The sequence below is a fragment of the Ylistrum balloti genome, unplaced genomic scaffold (genome assembly GCF_031769215.1).
Source record: "Ylistrum balloti isolate Yb309-2 unplaced genomic scaffold, AGI_CSIRO_Ybal_v1 Utg370238, whole genome shotgun sequence".
NCBI lineage: Eukaryota > Metazoa > Mollusca > Bivalvia > Pectinida > Pectinidae > Ylistrum > Ylistrum balloti.
The window spans coordinates 311,832-332,672 of record NW_026782194.1 but is presented as its reverse complement, the minus strand read 5'-3'; the positions used below and the strand labels follow the sequence as shown (position 1 = coordinate 332,672).

At 35.0% G+C, this 20,841-nt stretch overlaps 2 protein-coding genes across 2 annotated transcripts; one reads left to right on the top strand and one right to left on the bottom strand.

Moving 5' to 3' along the window:
* Nucleotides 1–1,989: 1,989 nt before the first annotated feature.
* LOC132552120 (phenylalanine--tRNA ligase alpha subunit-like) lies at nt 1,990–10,175 on the bottom strand. The gene is made up of 12 exons (XM_060216259.1): nt 10,026–10,175; nt 8,972–9,109; nt 8,555–8,656; nt 7,569–7,684; nt 7,246–7,338; nt 6,845–6,973; nt 6,485–6,600; nt 4,454–4,538; nt 4,087–4,186; nt 3,501–3,747; nt 2,930–3,044; nt 1,990–2,602 (listed from the first exon to the last, which is right to left on the bottom strand). Exons 1-12 carry the CDS (start codon nt 10,173–10,175, stop codon nt 2,497–2,499), a joined length of 1,497 nt encoding a protein of 498 aa, XP_060072242.1. The 3' UTR covers nt 1,990–2,496.
* Nucleotides 10,176–10,362: 187 nt separating this feature from the next.
* LOC132552124 (glutaryl-CoA dehydrogenase, mitochondrial-like) lies at nt 10,363–19,450 on the top strand. The gene is made up of 11 exons (XM_060216263.1): nt 10,363–10,515; nt 11,320–11,358; nt 12,272–12,406; nt 13,567–13,690; nt 13,869–13,978; nt 14,534–14,663; nt 15,208–15,430; nt 15,685–15,788; nt 16,035–16,160; nt 17,183–17,343; nt 17,817–19,450. Exons 1-11 carry the CDS (start codon nt 10,422–10,424, stop codon nt 17,885–17,887), a joined length of 1,317 nt encoding a protein of 438 aa, XP_060072246.1. The 5' UTR covers nt 10,363–10,421; the 3' UTR covers nt 17,888–19,450.
* Nucleotides 19,451–20,841: the final 1,391 nt, after the last annotated feature.

Genomic DNA, 20,841 nt, shown 5'->3' with positions numbered 1-20,841 from the left:
TATACTGTTTTCATGAACGAATATTATATATTTTATGTGCAAGAACTTTTAATTACTTTTTTTATAACAAAAACACGATGAGAAATTGTTCTACAAAGTATTGAACTGTTTTCTACTTGTTACATTAGAATTTTCATAGGGAAAAGTGTATTGACATGGAAATTTATTTTACATCATCATAATTCTAATAATTAAGATTCAGTTGTTGGCATAAATCCATCATTTATTGCAAAAGCCTTCATCTTGTTGTAAATATCATCAGTATGTATTGCATGTAGCCCTGACATTTCATCTGTACTTATCAAAAGTATGGCTTAAAAGTTTCTCTCATCAGATATATAAATGACTTCATCCATTTTCATTTTCAAACCTTCATTTATTCTTAATTTTATGAACTGACATTCAGTTTCTCGACATACACGTAAGCCTCTCTTCATGTAAAATGACTTTATATATCAGAAAAAAATTAGAGCTTTCTTTCTTTTATCACTAGAGGTTGGCAAGTATAAATTGTAACTCCTGGTGGTTTTAAGATAGATATAACCTATTTATGGTGACCATTGACTTACTTGTAACCCCAGAAGGGTTTTAGAAAGACATAACCTACGTAGGGCAACATTTGAATTAGTTATAACCCACAATTTATTTATTTCTTCTTATTCATAATTATAATGTAGATAATTCTTTGGAATGCTTACCATTGTGGTGGTTATACCAGCTGGACTGGATTCAGTTTAATAAATACATTGGTGGAATCATTGTATTAAATCAAATGTTTTCATTGGAAATTGAAAGCCTAATTACAAATCATCAATGCTGACATCTTTTTTGTCTTCATATAAAGATCATTCATTCAATCAACACAATTCATATTTTCTTACAAAGCTAATGGTTTGTCAGGTAATCTACCATCACTGGTTAAATGACACTGGCTACCTTTTTTTTTTTGTTTTTTGACAATGGAAACTGAGATTAATGTGTTGCAAATGAAATAAAATTTTGGTTGTTTCTTGTTTAAGAGTAAATATATCTAAAATAATTGATAGTAAATTATTATTTTTCAGGCGCAAATTACCTGCACTAATTTTTGTACTAAACAAAAGTATTGAGGTACAAAAAATATGGTAAACACTGTCAGTATGCAGTCTTAGTAACAACTGACCACGGTGGATGGGCAGATGTTATTTAAATCATTGTCATGGCTACGTGTGTGTTGTTGTGCATCATCTTTTGGTCTGTAATGGTAACATAATAAAGGAATTTAATGTTACTCCACACAAATGTCTCTTATTTATTTTCATCCTGGAGGGGCGGGGCTCAATAGGGGAAATAGAGCAAACTATTGAAAATCCTACTCCTCCTGTAGGAATGAATGGATATTTCCCACATTTAGTCTGAACCAAATTTGGTAAGAGGTGTTCTTGGGTGAAGAGGAACAAAGTTTATATTAGGATTGGCTCTCAGTTCCCAAGGGCCTTATGGGTGGGGCCCAAATGGAAATTTTCCAAGTTCTCTGAAATCTTACTTCTAAAAACATAAATAGATATTGCCAAATTTTCTTGGGCGAAGGAGTCAAAGTTCGGTATAAATGGTGTAGCCCAATAGAGGAAATGCAAGTTCTTAAAAGTCTTTCCATACAAGGATTTGCCCAAGTTTTGGCATGAAGCAATGTTCATGAATTGTGAATCTGACCTCTGTTTGACCACAAGGGTGGAACCCAATAAGGAAGTTATATCAGAAATTGATTGTCATCTTTGAAATTCTTTAGCCGATTAGCTAAATTAGCTAGGTGCATGATGCAAGCCCCTTGGGCCTCTTGTTCAAACAAACGGCATAAACTTTTGAGTTCCAATTACAGCAGGGATTTGAAATTCAGGAGTCAATGTGTTGCTGAAATGGGTCAGTCAACATATTTCTTATATTCATTAAAATGGCGTTGTATTGAAAAGTCTAACAAAATCATCTGTTAATACCAGATTTAATTCTGATAACAAAAATGTACTACGTTTGATTTCTGAAAATAAAATTTCATCAAAATTCATTGTGAACTAAAAGTATAGTGCACCTATGATTTTAATAAGCCGACATCCTTTTGCATGAAGACAAAATCTTCCTTTCACAGTCTTGTCACCTTACACCATGAGCTACTCCATCAACTTTTCACTAATATTGAATTTGAGCCTCTTCACATACAAGTGCAGTCCGATGAATCCATTGTAGCATCATGTACATACCAATAACACTGAAGTACAGACATGGTGCCATTGTACTTGTTTCTGTATTACCTTATTGCACAAACCAGTGTTAGAATTACATATTCTATTGGACCAAAATATGTCAACCCCAATATAATGAAGAAATGCCAATAACGTACAAAGCATAAAACAAAAAGCTGTCTTGGTCTTGTCATGCTTAGAGTGAAGAAATGTCAACATCGGATAATGATGTAAAATTGATTTATAAATTAGAATATCTATATCAGTGGTTCCAGACTTCTCACTTGTCTAGTCTACATATAGGGTTGTTGTAGACCATCTGCAGGTCCACTTTTGGCCCTATCAATGTGCGGATGTCATCAATCTTGTATTTTATCATGGTGGGCCTGCAAAAATTGGAAGACATAATTATTGTAACCTTCAGGCAGATGAGCTTAGTAGCATAACAACTACCGGTAGTCTGAAAAGTTCTGTGGAGGTCATTTGATCAGTGTTTGAGGTGCCGCCCAGAAAAGCTTGTAAACAGTAATTTTTGTATTTCTGACAATTTTTTCCTTGTTTGAAATTAAGAAAATATAAAAAATGAAATCTCAGTAGCAAAAAGCACAGCTAGGGGGAATTATCTCCCCTTATTTACTGAACTGGAATATCAGGTGATAATCACTAAGCTTACTTTTGCCTACCAGTTATACCCCATAAAGCCTTGCACCCACCTCTCTAGTGATAATCCCCAAGCTATCACTGACACGTCATCTGGTAATCCCATTGGCAAGAGCATTTCTGGGCGAAAGATTCCTGAGTTTCCAAGCTCTACCCATTTCTGTAATCCTGTAATAAATCATAACAATACGTAGTCAAGGGGAACAACTCTAATTACATTAGAGTCTAGGTGGTGCCACCTTGAATCAGCTCAATGCTTGACACTTTTGTAAATTCAGGCCTATATGTATATATATATATATATAAGTTAATTCATAAATGTGTATCTATCGCTTGTTATTTTGTATTGATTTGTATGTGCAGTTCAAGCAGAGCACATAGGAAATTATTGATAAGTAAGGTAATTATTGATAAGTAAAATAATCACAATCTATTTATTTTGTTGTTGTTTCCTTATTTAACGTATGTTTATGTAAACATTCGTTATTTTCAAGACTTTGTCCACAGATGAACAAATCTAATTTAATTCTGATACCAAATTAGGAAAAAGGAAAAATAATTATTGTGAGTATTTCATTTATCTTACAAACAATAGAGACGAACTGACAAGTCTGAAATATTTACCATCATGGTAGCCGAAAATCTCCATACTAGGCTCAGTGTATGGGTTGTATGCTGGTTTGAAACAGATCTCGTCAATGCCTAACTTCTTGAAGAACTCTTTGATGATGCCCATGAGATCACCCAAGGTCATTCCCCGATCAGCCACAACACCTTCAATCTGGTGGAATTCGGCAAGGTGAGTGGCATCTGTGGCCTCATTTCTGAACACTCTGTCTATGGAGAAGTACTTCACAGGTTTGAACTCCTCCTGTTCATTGATAAAGAAATCTTTAAGATATGCATTATGTATTTATTATACGTCTGTGGAGCAATTAACACTAAAACCTATACATAAGCTGCACTGGCGTATAAGCTGCACGCTCGACCGCTGAGGAAAAAACCTGCGGCTTATAACCTGGAAAATACGGTACTCAATTTTATTTAAAACATATTTTGAAACACTATATATTTTTGATGTAAATATTGACAAGAATACAAACCCAGTGCTCCAATATGCTTTTTGTTAAAACAAAGATTTGACTTTCATTGTATTTAGGTAGTAGTACTTAAAACACTGAGATCTTCTACTGATGCATTAGTGTCTGACCTGTTGCGCAATCTTATACAACATTCGACTGCTGACAGCGGTTGTGTGTGTCCGTAGAATATTTTTCTTGGCTTCTTCCAATTTCCAGTCACAGTTATATCTATAAAACAAGGAGTTATCGATGGATTCCAGTCTGATCATTAATTTCTCTCAAGAAAGATAGATATTGTGTAAAACATTTACTCTCCATGCTGAAGAATAACAACTCAGTGGATTCACGTTATACATACACAATGTATAAACTTTACAGAGCAGCATATTTCTTTTCTCTGAATATAATTTTTTTTTTTTCATTTTATCAGGGTTCTAGCAGGATCAAACTAAACAGGCATTGCCTCTTGAAGACATCATAAAACCTTGCACTTACCCTTGAGAACCATATCCCCCTTCTGAGTGCACTTTTTTAACTCTTGCTAAGTAGTCCATAGGAAACTCGTGAGCAAACTGGGGGTCTGTAGAGAAAAAACACTACTGGTGATTGGTGAAAAACCACAAATTATTGCTGTATCAAAATCCAACAGAAACAACAAATGTTATGAACAACATTAAGATATTAACATGACCCTGGTCATTCAAACTTAATCAGTATCATTAATGAACTTTATTCTATATAACATTGAAGAAAATGTATTCAGTGTAATAATGTAGTAATAGGATGTCAGCAATGATTCATTACACCATACCTTGGCCATACGGTAACACATTACACTATACCTGGGCCATTCAGACATACATTACACTATACCTGGGCCATTCAGACATACATTACACTATACCTGGGCCATTCAGACATACATTACACTATACCTGGGCCATTCAGACATACATTACACTATACCTGGGCCATTCAGACATACATTACACTATACCTGGGCCATTCAGACATACAGTAGTCCATATCTGGGCCATTCAGACATACAGTAGTCCATACATGGGCCATTCAGACATACAGTAGTCCATACCTGGGCCATTCAGACATACAGTAGACCATACCTGGGCCATTCAGACATACAGTACACTATACCTGGGCCATTCAGACATACAGTAGTCCATACCTGGGCCATTCAGACATACAGTAGTCCATACCTGGGCCATTCAGACATACATTACACTATACCTGGGCCATTCAGACATACATTACACTATACCTGGGCCATTCAGACATACAGTAGTCCATACCTGGGCCATTCAGACATACAGTAGACCATACCTGGGCCATTCAGACATACAGTAGACCATACCTGGGCCATTCAGACATACAGTACACCATACCTGGGCCATTCAGACATACAGTACACCATACCTGGGCCATTCAGACATACAGTACACCATACCTGGGCCATTCAGACATACAGTAGACCATACCTGGGCAAATCAGACACACAGTAGACCATACCTGGGCAAATCAGACACACAGTAGACCATACCTGGACCATTCAGACATACAGTAGTCCATACATGGGCCATTCAGACATACAGTAGTCCATACCTGGGCCATTCAGACATACAGTAGTCCATACATGGGCCATTCAGACATACAGTAGACCATACCTGGGCCATTCAGACATACAGTAGACCATACCTGGGCCATTCAGACATACAGTAGACCATACCTGGGCCATTCAGACATACAGTACACCATACCTGGGCCATTCAGACATACAGTAGACCATACCTGGGCAAATCAGACACACAGTAGACCATACCTGGGCCATTCAGACATACAGTACACCATACCTGGGCCATTCAGACATACAGTAGACCATACCTGGGCCATTCAGACATACAGTACACCATACCTGGGCCATTCAGACATACAGTAGACCATACCTGGGCCATTCAGACATACAGTAGTCCATACATGGGCCATTCAGACATACAGTAGACCATACCTGGGCCATTCAGACATACAGTAGACCATATCTGGGCCGTTCAGACATACACTAGACCACAGTAGACCATACCTGGGCCATTCAGACATACAGTAGACCATACCTGGGCCGTTCAGACATACAGTAGACCATACATGGGCCATTCAGACATACAGTAGACCATACCTGGGCCGTTCAGACATACAGTAGACCATACCTGGTCCGTTCAGACATACAGTAGACCATACCTGGGCCATTCAGACATAAAGATATACAGAAGCCCTTTCCTGGGCTATATAGAGATACAATAGACCATACTTGGGCCATACAGAGATACAGCAAACAGTACCTGGGTCATTCAGTGATACAGTTAACCACACCTGGGTCATTCAGTGATACAGTAACTGTACCTGGGCCTTGCGAGGATACAGTAGACCTTATTCAAGCCATACACAGATAGAGTAAACAGCCATCAATTAATATCAAGTCATCGATATCAAAACAATATGAAACAAAGGGACACTGACCTGAGACAAAGAAGGTATCATGTGCATCTCTGGCCGGATGTTGCTGAGGCTGGAATAGGGCATCAAAATTCCAGAAACAACTCTCAACAAAATTGTTGGTGGGCATTTCTGTGAAACTGAATGTTAAAATGGGGATGAAATAGGAAGATGATTGACAATCTTTTTCAAAGTGATTTCTTTATATACATATATTATCACTGTTAAGCAATAATGATATATATATATGTTACTTGCAACTTTTTTTGACTTTGATTTTGAAGGTACTCTGATGAATTTAAAATTTATTTGTTCAGATGCTTATTGTGATACTGGGTATAAGGAATGTTAACTCCATATTACTGTTCAGAGAGTCATACTTACCCCATTTCAAGGAATATTTGTCTGTACTCTGCTCTGACTTTCAGCAGTGGATGAAGATGTCCACAATTGGGAGGTACCCCTAATGCATCAAAGTTGTATTCTTTGAATGACTTATCCTTCCACGTCCCGCTGGTGTATCAAACAGAAATATTACTACAGCATTGTATGTAACAGTTATCGATTCATGTATTATACATGTACTGAACATGATAAACAATTTTACTTAATTTTTTTTAATCTTATTTATTTTTTATATGTCATAGAGTTTTATAAAAAAAACACTTATTAATATGAAAAAAACGTTTTTGAATAACAGAATATCTATCTTATGTATGGTTTTACATTTTTCATAATATATGAATTCTTCAATACAAGATTAACAGTGGTGTTTTTGTGCTTACTTTTGTATCATTTCTGGTGTTAAGTCCACTTCTTGTTTCTGTACAGACAATGTAAAAACTGGTCCCTTTCTCAGTTGGTAACTTGTTAGCTTTCTGCAAGTAATTGATATCTGTTTTAGGTATTTATACAACTTACTTATCTTATATCTAGGTGTACATGTATTCATTAACGGTGTGTAAAGAACTCCAACAGTTTGTTCTAAGGGTACTCTCTAAGGTAGGTACTAAATTGACAGGTTAAGTGTATCCTATGACCTATTAGATATTAGAAGTTACATAATAGTGACAACATATACATATCTGACTATCTTTACTAGACTTACATCTCTGTGATGAGCTTCCTTTTCTTACACTCCGCTTTTTGTGCATCAGTCATGTCATCTTTGCCCTGTTCTACTCTTTTTAGACATTCCTGTACAGTATCGCTAATGTTGTCAACCTGACAATAAAACAGAGCAATCATATCAAGGACAGTACTTACAGAGCAGAAATTAATTGACATCAACTAATAATGATGTCAACTAATAAACACACCCACTAATAAATACAAAACAACAAAACAATTCTGCGAATCACATTCCCCAATGACACAACTCTTACCAAGGTGAACCCTTACACTAAGAATGAAGTTCCAGTGTCCGGTAGTGTAGGAAATAGAAACTTTTTCTTTTATGTAGGTCAAAGGTCAAAATACAGATCACTGACCTACTTTTGAAAAATTGATGCACTGCTTTATGAAGATGAAAACATGCCCCAAATATGAAGTTTTCATTTACAAGTAGTGTAGGAGATAGTCAATGCAAAATTTTTCTTTGATAAGGTCAAAGGTCAAATAAAATTTGCGACCTACTTTTGATACATGGCACACTGCCTCATCAAGGTGAACTTATACTAATAAATACACACAATAGTTTACTGAATTAATAAGTACTGAACTAATAAACACACTGACTATTCACATTTTACATCTTGTGGAAAGAGACACCAATGTATTTTTCTTGCGTAATCTGATTGTATAAGACAACATGACAACCAAGCATTATCTTTCCTGATCTGTAATTAGTTTAGCCGTCCGGGGTTCGACTCCTTTAACAGAAGTGAAAAGGTAAGGGTCACCTGCCAGACCACATGTGTTTTACCCGGGTACTCCGGTTTCCCCCCACAATAAGACCCCTCGCACACTTACATCCAGCCCAACAAGAGTGATTAGTATAAGTTGAAATAACTTGTTTCGCAATTGTTGTAAAATAAATAAAGTTTATCATTATTATTCAGAATATGTAAACATATCTATGAATATCATACAAACCTTCTTGGTAACTCTTGGTCCACCTTCAGCTTTCTTGTCAATCTGAATCCAGCCATTCTGCATAGCTTTACTAAAGCCGACTTTGGCATTTGGAACAGATTTCTACAATCAGAAGCAAAATTATTATTTAACAAAATCCAAGAAATGCCTCACCTGACATAGAAAAGTCAATAGTAATCAAACTGCTAATCAGCCAATCCCATACTTCAGTTCCATTACAACTGAGCACATTATCAAAAATGTGTCTGACAAGTTTATAGTGGAAGGTGAAAATAAATCAATCCAATACACATCTTTTTCTTTATTTTTTAATCAGCTCTGACTCAAAGATGAAAATTTACAGTTGTTGAAACTGAAGTTTGGTGGTGTGTTATAAGAACATTTATATTTTGTGATTAAATCAATTCCAGATGTTACCATGATTTCAGCCTGTGTGACTCCATCTGATGGCACTGCATAGTAAACAAGTGCCTCATGGCTTCCTCCTTCAGCAATTTTCTTTCCCTCCTCTGTCAGCTGCCAGCATTTTTCTACACATTGCTCTGCAGTGATTACCTATTTTAAACAATTAAACAGTCAGATAGATCAGGATATCCTTTTTCATTTTGTTATGCTTGGCTGTCTTTCTTAGTTCAGTGAGATAAATCAATCATATGACTGAATGATGAACATCACATTCGCTTGATGTTATTACCCTTACCCTAGAATAACATCTTCTACAAGTAATTGTTGATTATTGTAAGCTTCAGAGTAATTTGAACAATTACTATATTAATTGTGACTTTTGAATAATTTTATTGCTGATCCAGTAATTGAAAACAAAAACTTATTTTACAAAATGTGGTCTGAAGGGTTCTGAATATGGTTCTTATTCAAGACAAAAAATAGATAGTCAGAACCGTTCACACTAAGGGAAATGACAGTCTTGCAAAAACATTGCTGCACACTCATCTTATCACAGTTCTACAGGGTGTGCTTGCTACAAGATCAAAGATCACAGTGCAAGCATTATTTTGCACTCGGTCCATTAAATTGAAATTCCACATGTTGTTAGACAGGGGCATCGACCTCTTTTAGCTACATAGTGTACAAACACCATCAGGCATTCATTCCTCCCTGGGGCACTTTTTAGGTATATCGGGTTTGTGAACTAAATTGATAGGCTTTTATCAAGAAATTTCTGTATCTCAGATAGGCATATGTACAAAGTATATGAAAAGAGAAACCAGACTAGGTGCTAATTTTCTTACTTAAAACACTAGCCATGAATTCACTCATGTTGAGATGCCTAAAAGAGCAACATAACATACATTCATTCTGCTAGGCTGATCTGTCCGATAGAAATAATGGTAAAATCGAATTTGTCTCTGTTGAGTCATGATCAACATCAACAGATTGACAGGTGATTGCATCACTCGTGGCATCTCCATCTGCTTCGAAAACCTTTCTAGATATACAAGTATTTACTTACACCTTCCAACGACTGTAAACTTTTTACAGTCCCAACTACTTTTTGGTGATCTACATTTAGCTGTGAGGCTATGTCTTTAGTATCTACTCCTTCAGTTCTGTCGACAGCCTTCAACACGAGTTCTGAAAGCTCCGCCATGTTGTTGTGCATGCGTTTCTGCGATCCTTCTGCCGGTATATATTATTGCTGTAAAATACAAAAACCCTTTTTACCGCATTAAGCATAGAAGAAAATATGACAATTCTGTTTTCTGATTCATTATGATGACGATTTCTAAGGAAAGGACAAATTTTGCTGCGGAAAAGCGGGACACTCCTCCACCAGAGGTGAAGGTCATTATATGTTTTGCAACAAGCAGTCAGCTAAGGTTATTTCGGAGGCATCTTGTACATTTACATGAGTATGGCACTTCGAGGACTAAGATCGGTCAAATTTAACAAGATACAGGCTATTTGTACAACATGTCGATTACAATCTGGAGTTGCAACACGTATCCTTTTGAAACTTATATTCTATAGTTCCTACTTGTCAGTTAACTTGAAGGTCTGCTGTCAAGTCTTGGTAACAGGTCTGATCTTCTGTCACACAAATTATTTAAGCCCTTATGGCGACTAATCGAACTTTGAATTTGAGACATAGTATTAGACTTTAACAAACTTACATCTGTTTTATTGTATAAATGTACTTTGTACCTGAAAAAAACGAATGTTACATAATTTTATGACTTTGTATGGTAATTACTTAAAAATTAGGCTGAAGGGCTCTGATCATGTCTGTCTATGTGCGTGTTCATATTTGTCTTGGTCTCGGTTGATAGTTAAAAAAAAAAAAGAAAACAATTCAAGCAACCCATGTATTCTGGCTCAATGCCAAAGGGTAGCTTTATTACAGGGCAATTAAAAAATATTATTCTGTAATGAAGCTATCGTTTGGGTTAAAGTTGTAATAGATATCACACACCACAGGCTTATTGAACATTTTGTACTACATATATACGTATATGACTTGGGCATATGGCTTAGAGCAACAGACCTGTTATATGGACAACCAATTTCCTCGTATAAATAAAGATTAAAAAAAACAGATGATATGCAAGTTGCTTGGAAACTGATCAGTTAGATGTGTAGTGATAAGTTGTTTGGAGGTATGGCTGCACTCACATTTTGTAGTTTATGTTAAAAGTCCAGTCTATAAAATTCTTTCAGAAACTTTAATATGGCTGTTCAAGGCTTTTACATGTTTCATTCATTTTATCATTATTCTAAGATAGTATATCTCCTTAACTCTCGTACAGCACAGCCTGCATCAACAGAGCAGAAAAAATCACAGAAAGGTAGAGTGTTAACAGGGCTAGAAAAAAATATTTTCAGCTACTCGTCTGTCGGGCAAGTGAAACTTGAAATTCACTTGCCCGAATCCAATATTCACTCACCCAAAGAAACAAGGCAACAAAACATAATTTAAGGAACACAAATTTAATTATCAATTTCTATATCAAATGTTTGAACTTAACACTTGCTTTTATTGTTTTACTCATATATAATTCACTGTTTAAGTGAGCGAGAACATTGACTTTTTGACAGTAATTACGTACACAAAACAACCTTGTTTACAACATTTGTGGTGACATAATAGGTTTTCGCGTAGTCTGGATCAGCCTGAGTCTTGACACGTGGTGTAAACAAGGTTACTATATTGATGTATTTGATCGACTATCAGTGGATTTAAATTAGTTTTGTGAGTGTTTAAGTTGATAAACGTCAGTTATTATGGAATATTCAATAGTCAGAAATACAAATTTCACTCGCCTGCTGGACAAGTAGCTGAAACAAATCACTCACACAGCAAGTAGCTTTGACTTGTCTGGCGGACGAGTGGATTTTTCTAACCCTGGTTAACTAAAAATGATTACTCCTCTCTCATCAGATATTTCAGTTTACAATCAGATAAAAAACATATACCTGTCATTGTTATCACCAAATGACCAGGTACAACCAGGTCTGAATAGTTAAACTGCTAGTATGACTGTCAAAAGCCTTTATGTCACAACATTCATAATTTATCATAGAAAATACATTTATAATATACCTTTAGTAACACTGATTCATCAGTCCTTGGCAATTACCATAAATCTATTTTAGAAGTATGATATATCTTTACATTAAGATAGTTGTAGGTCCTTTCATATTTGTAAGTAGGTATATATTAGACATCATGTAACAAGTAATATGTTTTTATCATTTTAGTTTCCTTTAATTGGAAAGATGCCTTGAACTTGGAGAGTTTACTAACAGAGGAGGAGATTATGGTTCGAGATCAGTTCAGATCCTACTGCCAGGAAAAACTGATGCCAAGGGTACTGATGGCCAACAGACACGAGCGTATGTACAGTAATATTATGGTCAAGCAATAGCTATTGATGTACATTCATTTTAGAAGTTAGATAAGTTTAAATCAACAACAACAACATAAATTTGGGGGTAAATTGGCATCAGGGTGTTTGTTTTTGTTGGAAATTCGGCAGGATAAATGCTTTTTACTCCATGTGCTTGGTACAGCGATCCTCTGCAGTTGTACACTTCAAATAATTCATATGATTGATTTGTTTTGGAGTTATGCTCTATTTTTGATGTGTTTTGTTCTGTTTATGATATGCTTGTATAAAGCATGTTGGATGTAATCCAGCTGAATCTCCTTACAGTTTAGATTGGTGTCTAGCTGTGATTGAAATATATGTATGTTATTATAACTATGAACTTCCAATTTAGTCTTATGTATGAAACTTGCCAAATGTATGGTTTGCATTATTTGACATTTTTTAAATCTTTACATATTAGGGTCCCGCAATGAAGATGCTAGTGTTCTGTGCTTATTAGGTTGTCCATCTGTCTGGTTTTTTTTTTGTTTTTTTTTTTCTCGGGGAGGGAAATTTCTTAAATTCTGTTGGACCATTTGTTCTAAAATTTTACCCAATACTTTGAAGAAAATGTTTAGGAGTTATTTCCAATCCTGAAGTCAAAAGTCAAAGTCACTGTTATTATAATAGGAAATCCTTTTGTGAATAACATCTTCAGTTCTGTTTAGATGTTCCACTGTTCTGTTTAGATGGTTACAGTCTTTGTTTCTTCATAGGAAATGCTAACTCCTAATGACTTTTCATATTCAGAGGTCAAAAGCTAAGGTCACAATTACTATAATTAGCAAGGTCAAGGTCAAATGTCAGATGATTTTTACTGGTTATTACTGACATTATGAACCAGAATGATGAAAAAGGTCTAGAACAGGTCTGATATATTTTGTATTAAGTACATGATAAAAGCATTAATTATTTATCAATGTGTAACCTTCCAGTTAGGCGCAGGTTTAAACTTAAAACACATTCAGTGTCCTTTCTGATATGTCAATATTTTAGTTTATTTTGAAAATATTTCGATGCAGGGTTAGTTTTGTTTTAAAATAATAATAATAATCCAGAAAATTTATACCAGTAAAATTATTTTATTGACTTAATTTAAAGGTAAATGTGTTCTTTGATTTACAGACTTTCACAAAGAGATGATTCCAGAAATGGGAGAACTTGGGGTCCTTGGGCCCACCATACAAGGATATGGTTGTGCTGGTGTGTCCTCTGTAGCCTACGGGTTAATAGCCAGAGAACTGGAGAGGTAATGCCGAATCACTCATTCGGTCAAAACATTTTATGTACTTGAGTATGGCTAATGTTTAATGCATTTTCATTGACAGTCAATATCTATCCGATTTTTTCAGCATAACAAATATTGCTGTGATTCCTGCAAGAGATATTGTATTTGGTCCATCATCAGATGAGCTTTTGTGTTACAGAGTAGACAGTGGTTACAGATCGGCCATGAGTGTCCAGTCTTCCCTTGTGATGCACCCAATCTATGCTTATGGTTCAGAGGAACAGAAACAGAAATACTTACCTAGACTAGGTAAAATCTGCCAACCACAATATATTTCATTTCCTTTAAAACTTACAAGTAAATGTAACAAAAGATCCAATGGACCTGTATTGCTTGTCTGTTCAGCAGTTAATGAAAACCATATTTGTCAAATATATCTGAGCCTTTTGGTTATTGAAAAGTAGTCATCTGAAACTTTTTAAACAAATTTGACCTGAGCCTTTGACCTTAAAATTGGGTTAAGGTCACTGATTTGAACAAATTTTGCCAAATATCAAGATTATGGACCTTTTGGTTATAGATTTCCTGTGAAATTAAATGGATTAAAACATTCATTTAAACAAACATCAATTCCCTTCACCCCATTGTGACACAAAGCTAGGTTTCAGATGTTGGTTGAATAAATATATCCTTCCAGGATTGGGATTAGGTTCTGGCTGTCCCCTCTAGACAATTAAGTCCTTGTGACATTACATGGAATACAAGTCACAGGTTGCTGAACATGAAGGGATGATTTTTCTAGCTGCAAATTTTTAGAGTATAAGTAATTTAATTTTTTTTTCATATAACTTGATACTTTTACAGCTAAAGGAGAGTTAATTGGTTGTTTTGGTCTGACTGAGCCAAATCATGGAAGTGATCCTGCTTCCATGGAAACCAGAGCCAAATATGACGCTGCTACAAAAACGTACAGACTGTCTGGAAGCAAGTCCTGGTAGGTGATTTTGAAATGACACACTCATTGTAATCCTTTCATACTCTAACATATTACAATGATATTGTTTTAACTCATTTTTACAAAGATAGATATTGTTTTAACATTTTTACTCATAACATATTAAAATGATATTGTTTTAACTCATTTTTACAAAGATAGCATACTCATAAAAATGATATTGTTTTAACATTTTTATTACAATTAAAATGATATTGTTTTAACTCATTTTTACAAAGATAGCATACTCTAACATATTAAAATGATATTGTTTTAACTCATTTTTACAAAGATAGCATACTCTAACATATTACAATGATATTGTTTTAACTCATTTTTACAAAGCTTTGCTATCATAATATAAATTGATTTAATACAACTGTTTATTCAAGAAAACTGGTTACGAGTTACTAAGAGTGAATTATGAAAGAAGTTGATATTTGTCCTGTCTAGATTTTGGTGATTTATAATGGGTAGGTGAATGGCCTTTTAGGTGACCGTTAAGGCCCCTTGGGCCTCTTGTATCAATACCATTTCTTTGTAGGATTACCAATTCTCCTATTGCTGATGTCTTCATTATCTGGGGCAAGTGTGATAAAGACAATAACAGGATCCGAGGCTTTATTTTGGAGAAGGGTATGAAGGGTTTAACAGCACCTGTTATTGAGGGCAAGTTCTCACTGCGTGCCAGTATTACTGGGCAGATCGCCATGGATGATGTAGAAGTACCAGAGGAGAATATGCTTCCTAATGTGTCAGGTCTTGGGGTAAATATAGTCTTATTCTAGATTGCAAAGCAGTGTAACCATTTACATTTAATTCAGTAAAAGACAGACTGAATTTAAGTTCAAAACTGTTGTGGATTGGAATTAAGATAATGCTCAAGGGATATATCTTGCTTTTAAGTCTGGACACTTCATTGAAAGATTTTGATTTGACCGAAGTCTTTTTATTCATTGTTTCAGAAACGAAAGTACCTGTGATATTTTAATTCAATTTGAATAAAATGTGATGTTTTCAGGGCCCCTTTGGGTGCTTAAACAATGCCAGATATGGGATAGCATGGGGAACATTGGGAGCTGCAGAGTTCTGCCTGGAAACAGCACAGCAATATACACTGGACAGGTGTGTTTCATCAGGTCTTCATGATATCGTGATGTTCAGTCTTCAGTTGACTGGAAACTTGAAATTTATACAATTTAACACACCCAAAAAAAATTTCACAATCATCCCATGTTACTAGTACATATACCTTACTAGTTATGTATTCTTTCAAATCACATATACTAAATGTTAATAGAGTTTATTTTCAATTGCAAACCATAGATTTTCAGACCACAAATTGATAGCATGTATTTTCTTGCATTTCAGAAAACAATTTGGAAAGCCCCTTGCGAAAAATCAATTGATACAGAAGAAAATGGCAGACATGTTAACAGAAATCACACTTGGTCTTCAGTCATGTATACAAGCAGGCAGACTGAAGGACCAGGGACTGTAAGTGAACTTAACCAGACCAGATTTAGTACTAACACTGTAATAATTATTTCAAATAAATGGTACGAACCTCAACATTGACCTCCTTAATGTGAATTTGATTTGCTGTACAGTGCAATGTTTAAATGACTACACTGTCATTTTCATCAGAAAATGACCAGTGTGGAATGTATTAGCATCTTCGTACATAGTATACGAGATGGGGTATAAGATCTCTTATTCTGTTGACATGAAGGAAATGTTCCTAAGTGTCAGAACCTTTAACAGGTTACTATGGTCATGTTCACAAATATGTTGAGAAGCAGCTATGATTTGTGAGTTTGAAGTACACAATCTTGATCTATTCTTGATCTTTCTGACAAGACAAGACATTAAAAAATGCATTCAATGAAAATAATACACATAAATGAGTACAATTTCATTAACCTGGAATGTAAATTTTCTAGGCTGGCTGGACTGTCTAGAGTTCAGCTGCAACATAGCTGATAATTGCAGATAATTTATGATTTCACACCTTTAATATTTGCCTGTCCATGTTTTTTTAAAGTCATCCGGATGATCCACATATAAACCTGCGGTTTACTTCTCCTATTGACAGTATTTTCTGTAGCATGTTATTGTTTTTAGACTACAAACACCTACGCCAGTAACTCATAAACTAAATGTTAATGCAGTGATAATTTATATAATTTTTTTTAAATACCTACTGCATGATTGTTGTAATATAATATAGATAAAGTGGTATTCATTATCACTCCAGACTCTCAATTTTAACTGTGCAACACTTGATAGTATATCTGTGATCACCTGTGCATTGTATAACGCATTGCTGTGTTTTAATGCCAATGTTCAATTCCCCACTAAAAGTTGAGTGTTTATCAAATCCCAAACGTCCTAATTTTGTACCGATGTCACAATTTACTACATACATTTTAGGGTATATTGAACATCTATGAAACCACCACATATTGTCTAATGAGTTAAGATACAAAATCTTTTATGGAATAATGTCTGTTTTACAGAATAACTCCAGAGATGATCTCATTGATAAAGAGGAATTCGTGTGGTAAATCGTTGGACATTGCACGAGTGGCCCGTGATATGTTGGGAGGTAATGGTATCAGTGACGAGTACCATGTCATCCGTCACGTCATGAACCTAGAGGCTGTCAATACATATGAGGGTATGTTAGTGAATGGATCTTATAATTTATTGACCACACTTGTTCAAAAGCATATCAACAACCTATTTGTCTTTTCTCCCAAGTGTAGCCTTATAAAACGGGTTGTTTTATCTTCATCAGAACTGTTAACATGATTAGTACTGAAGTCGTTATAGTTTATTATGATGAACTAAATTCAGTAACACATCAACTCGCCAGGTAAAATCTGCCAGGGTTCCAAGCAGATTAAGAAAATCCAACATTAAATGTGAAGAATTGTTTCTGACTTCGGTATGTGATTATGTCCACCAAAGTCTTGTGAGATATTCATTGTTTAAACATTTCGTGTGATCCCTAATCTAATTTGATTGCTTCAAATGATTCATTGTATAAAACAATGATATCTATTGAGCTATGTTGTCATCTTAGCTTCCTATTTCACCTGTATGTATATTATAATCAGTGTATTTATATCTCATATCGTGTTCTACTAGGTACCCACGACATCCATGCTCTGATCCTTGGCCGAGCTATCACAGGGCTACAAGCGTTTACTGCAGACTAGTGAAGCTGTGATATACAAAATGTAACCAGAATAACTAACCAGTGGAGATATTCCAGGAATTCTCAAAAACATCCTTCAATTCTCTTGAGCTGTAACAGTTGCATGACAATGAAATATTATGTCCGAGGTGCGTTATATAGGTCATTGACTGGTGTCTCAGTTTTGAAATGATACATTTCTACCTATCTCCATGTCAACATGAAGCAAAATTATTCAATATGAACCAGAGGGTTAATTTTCACACAAGTGACTTCATGTAATCGGTCTTAATTTCAACATTTTTTGTGTTGAATTTGTTAAAAAAAAAAAAATTCATTTATAAGGTTTGTTCAGTGTAAATAGATGGTCCATACATTTGTGTTGGGGATTATAATTCTGGTATTATAACAGTCATAATACTTGTGTATTTTATCATCCTCTCATGATGAGTGTTTGCAGTGTATTCATTGAAGTCAAGGCGATTTGCTGGACAAACTAGTGCTTTTCGTATGTCTTTTATCCCCTAAATACAAATTCAAACATTTGAGAGATTTGATGAAATTGTATGCAATATTTACATTCTGCAATGGATTTATTGGTAAAACTACCTGGGTTATTCTCGTATTTGATTTTTGTCTTGGTCAAAGGATAAAATGACGAGAAGTGATAGATGTAAAATTTGTTGTATCTTAGAAATGTATAAAATTACTGTGATATTTTTTGATGATCAAGATTTGTTTGTTGGGAGAAATCAATAAAAGTTTATTATACAACATAATAAGAGGAAAGTCTAACTGTTAAAACAGTTATCTGAAGGAGTGAAAGTGTTATGAGAGAGAGTTTATAAATACAGCTGAGCAATAGTGTTGTTTGAATATGTTATACTTAATCAGGTTGAAGCAGACAGTTCAAGTTAGAAAACTTGATTTCAACCTTTCAGGTTTAAGAGACACTCCTGTAGCAATGAGATGAAAATCCTTTGCTACTCGTAGTGTCGGAAGAAAGCTTAAATAACTTATCTTATGCCCTGTGACAAACACTGGCCTCTTGTGGTAAATACATTTATCAGTCAAGCTTGTTATCCCCTCCATTCATTTCCATAGGGTGACGTATTTATACACAAGATTTTCTCAATAATCCAACAGTATTATTTCCAGGCCAGTTCAAGAATATGTAATTACCCAATACACTTACTAGTTACCACTTTTTCATTTTCCAAATATTGGATACAAACACTAGCGGTATTTCTAAGTATGCTGATTCTTCGATGATTTCAATAGTGGTCACTGATTTAACTTGAACTGTCAGCTTTATATTTTGTCACTGAAAGAGCAGAGTTCAGTTTGCATGTTCGAGGTAAAGCATACTGAAAACTGAATCATCAGGCTGCTCCAATTTTGTTCCATCAGGTTTTGATTTAATAGGAAATTTTAAACAGAAAATTAAGTCTAGTCATGATTACATGGCAGTCTATTTATTTTTGTTTTCTTTTAAGAAAAAATTACACTGCTTATTTGGAAGTTATTTTGTATGTACACAGTTTAATTGAATTTATGAATTGAAATAAACTTTAAAAGTTTGAAATTTTTTTTTTCCTCTGTTTTATGCTTCCAATACCTATTTCGCAAAGGAAACAAGAATTCCACAGCCATCCTGACCCTGTCACTTAAACTGACTACCAAAATGACACAGAAAATTAAAAAAAAAAAATCTTTATACATCATGTATTTCAAATATATTCATGATAAAATGGTGTCTACCAAATTTCAAATTAGTCTGATTATATTTCTTAAAATCCAACATACTTCATCCTCAACACCCTAAACACAGATCCAAATTTCTGTTTTTGTCCTGATTTGAGTGTACATCCATTTATCTAAAATTAGTTTTGATACACTAAACAATGGAGTATAAACTATTAAACAATTAAATTACTTGTAGGAATTATACTTGCATTCTCTGTACATAACCCAAAATTACGAATTGTTGATAAAGAGGTTAGCAAAACACTTTCATGCGTTATTAATGATGTTCATCTATGGCAAGTAATATGGACCATCTTGATACTATAGGGCCAAATGAACTCTGTGAAATCTCCTGTGGTGTATGTCGTAATACTGGTGTAGTCCCCTGAACGAGGCTGATGGACGTCACTGGTGCCCTCCTGTCGATATATGGCTACTTGATGTGGACTCCTTAAGCCATAAGTCACACCTCTGTTGGTTCAACTACCCTTAGTAAATAGCCATGCCACTGATGAAGTAGTGAAAACAATTCACTTAATGTAAACGTGTTGATGGGAACAAGTGTGTACTTATCACCATGCTTATCTCCCTATGTTCTTGTTCATGTGGTGACAGAGTTTTCAGCTTGGCAAAGTCTTGCAAATGACAAATTCTAGAATATATCAAGGAAAAACAGAAAGCGAAAGCAGATCTCATTGGCAAAAGTCTTAAATGCACAGGTAAATAGCTGACGCATGCTTTAGTGCTAGACACCAGGTGTTGTTTAGGGAAATTCCAGTAAAACACCTTTCCCACCAGAAGACTCCAGGTGTTGTTTAGGGAAATTCCAGTAAAATACCTTTCCCACCAAAAGACTCCAGGTGTTGTTTAAGGTTGTTTCATTAAAACATCTATCCCACCAAAAGACTCCAGGTGTTGTTTAGAGATATTCCTGTAAAACACCTTTCCCACCAAAAGACTCCAGGTTCTGTTTAGGGACATCACAGTAAAACACCTTTCCCACCAGAAGACTCCAGGTGTTGTTTCGGGGTATTATTAAAAAAATCTTATTAATTTAATTTCTTCGGGATATTCCAGTAAATCATCTATCCCATTCCAGGAAGCCAGGTTTTTTGGATAACACTCATAGAATTTAAATAAACTGGTTAGAAGTAAAGGACAGTAACAGAACCATGGATAGAAGTTAATGATTTTTGTAAAACATGTCCTGGGGTCATGTTTTACTGGAAA

Excerpts from the sequence above, each read along its gene's own strand:
- LOC132552120 (XM_060216259.1), bottom strand. The coding sequence starts at position 10,175 with ATGCACAACAACATGGCGGAGCTTTCAGAACTCGTGTTGAAGGCTGTC. Across the intron at positions 6,974-7,245 it reads ACACCAGAAATGATACAAAA|CGGGACGTGGAAGGATAAGT; the intron begins GTAAGCACAAAA and ends TTGATACACCAG. Across the intron at positions 6,601-6,844 it reads CAAATATTCCTTGAAATGGG|TTTCACAGAAATGCCCACCA; the intron begins GTAAGTATGACT and ends TTTAACATTCAG.
- LOC132552124 (XM_060216263.1), top strand. The coding sequence starts at position 10,422 with ATGAGTATGGCACTTCGAGGACTAAGATCGGTCAAATTTAACAAGATA. Across the intron at positions 11,359-12,271 it reads GCAGAAAAAATCACAGAAAG|TTTCCTTTAATTGGAAAGAT; the intron begins GTAGAGTGTTAA and ends TTATCATTTTAG. Across the intron at positions 15,431-15,684 it reads CTAATGTGTCAGGTCTTGGG|GGCCCCTTTGGGTGCTTAAA; the intron begins GTAAATATAGTC and ends TGATGTTTTCAG.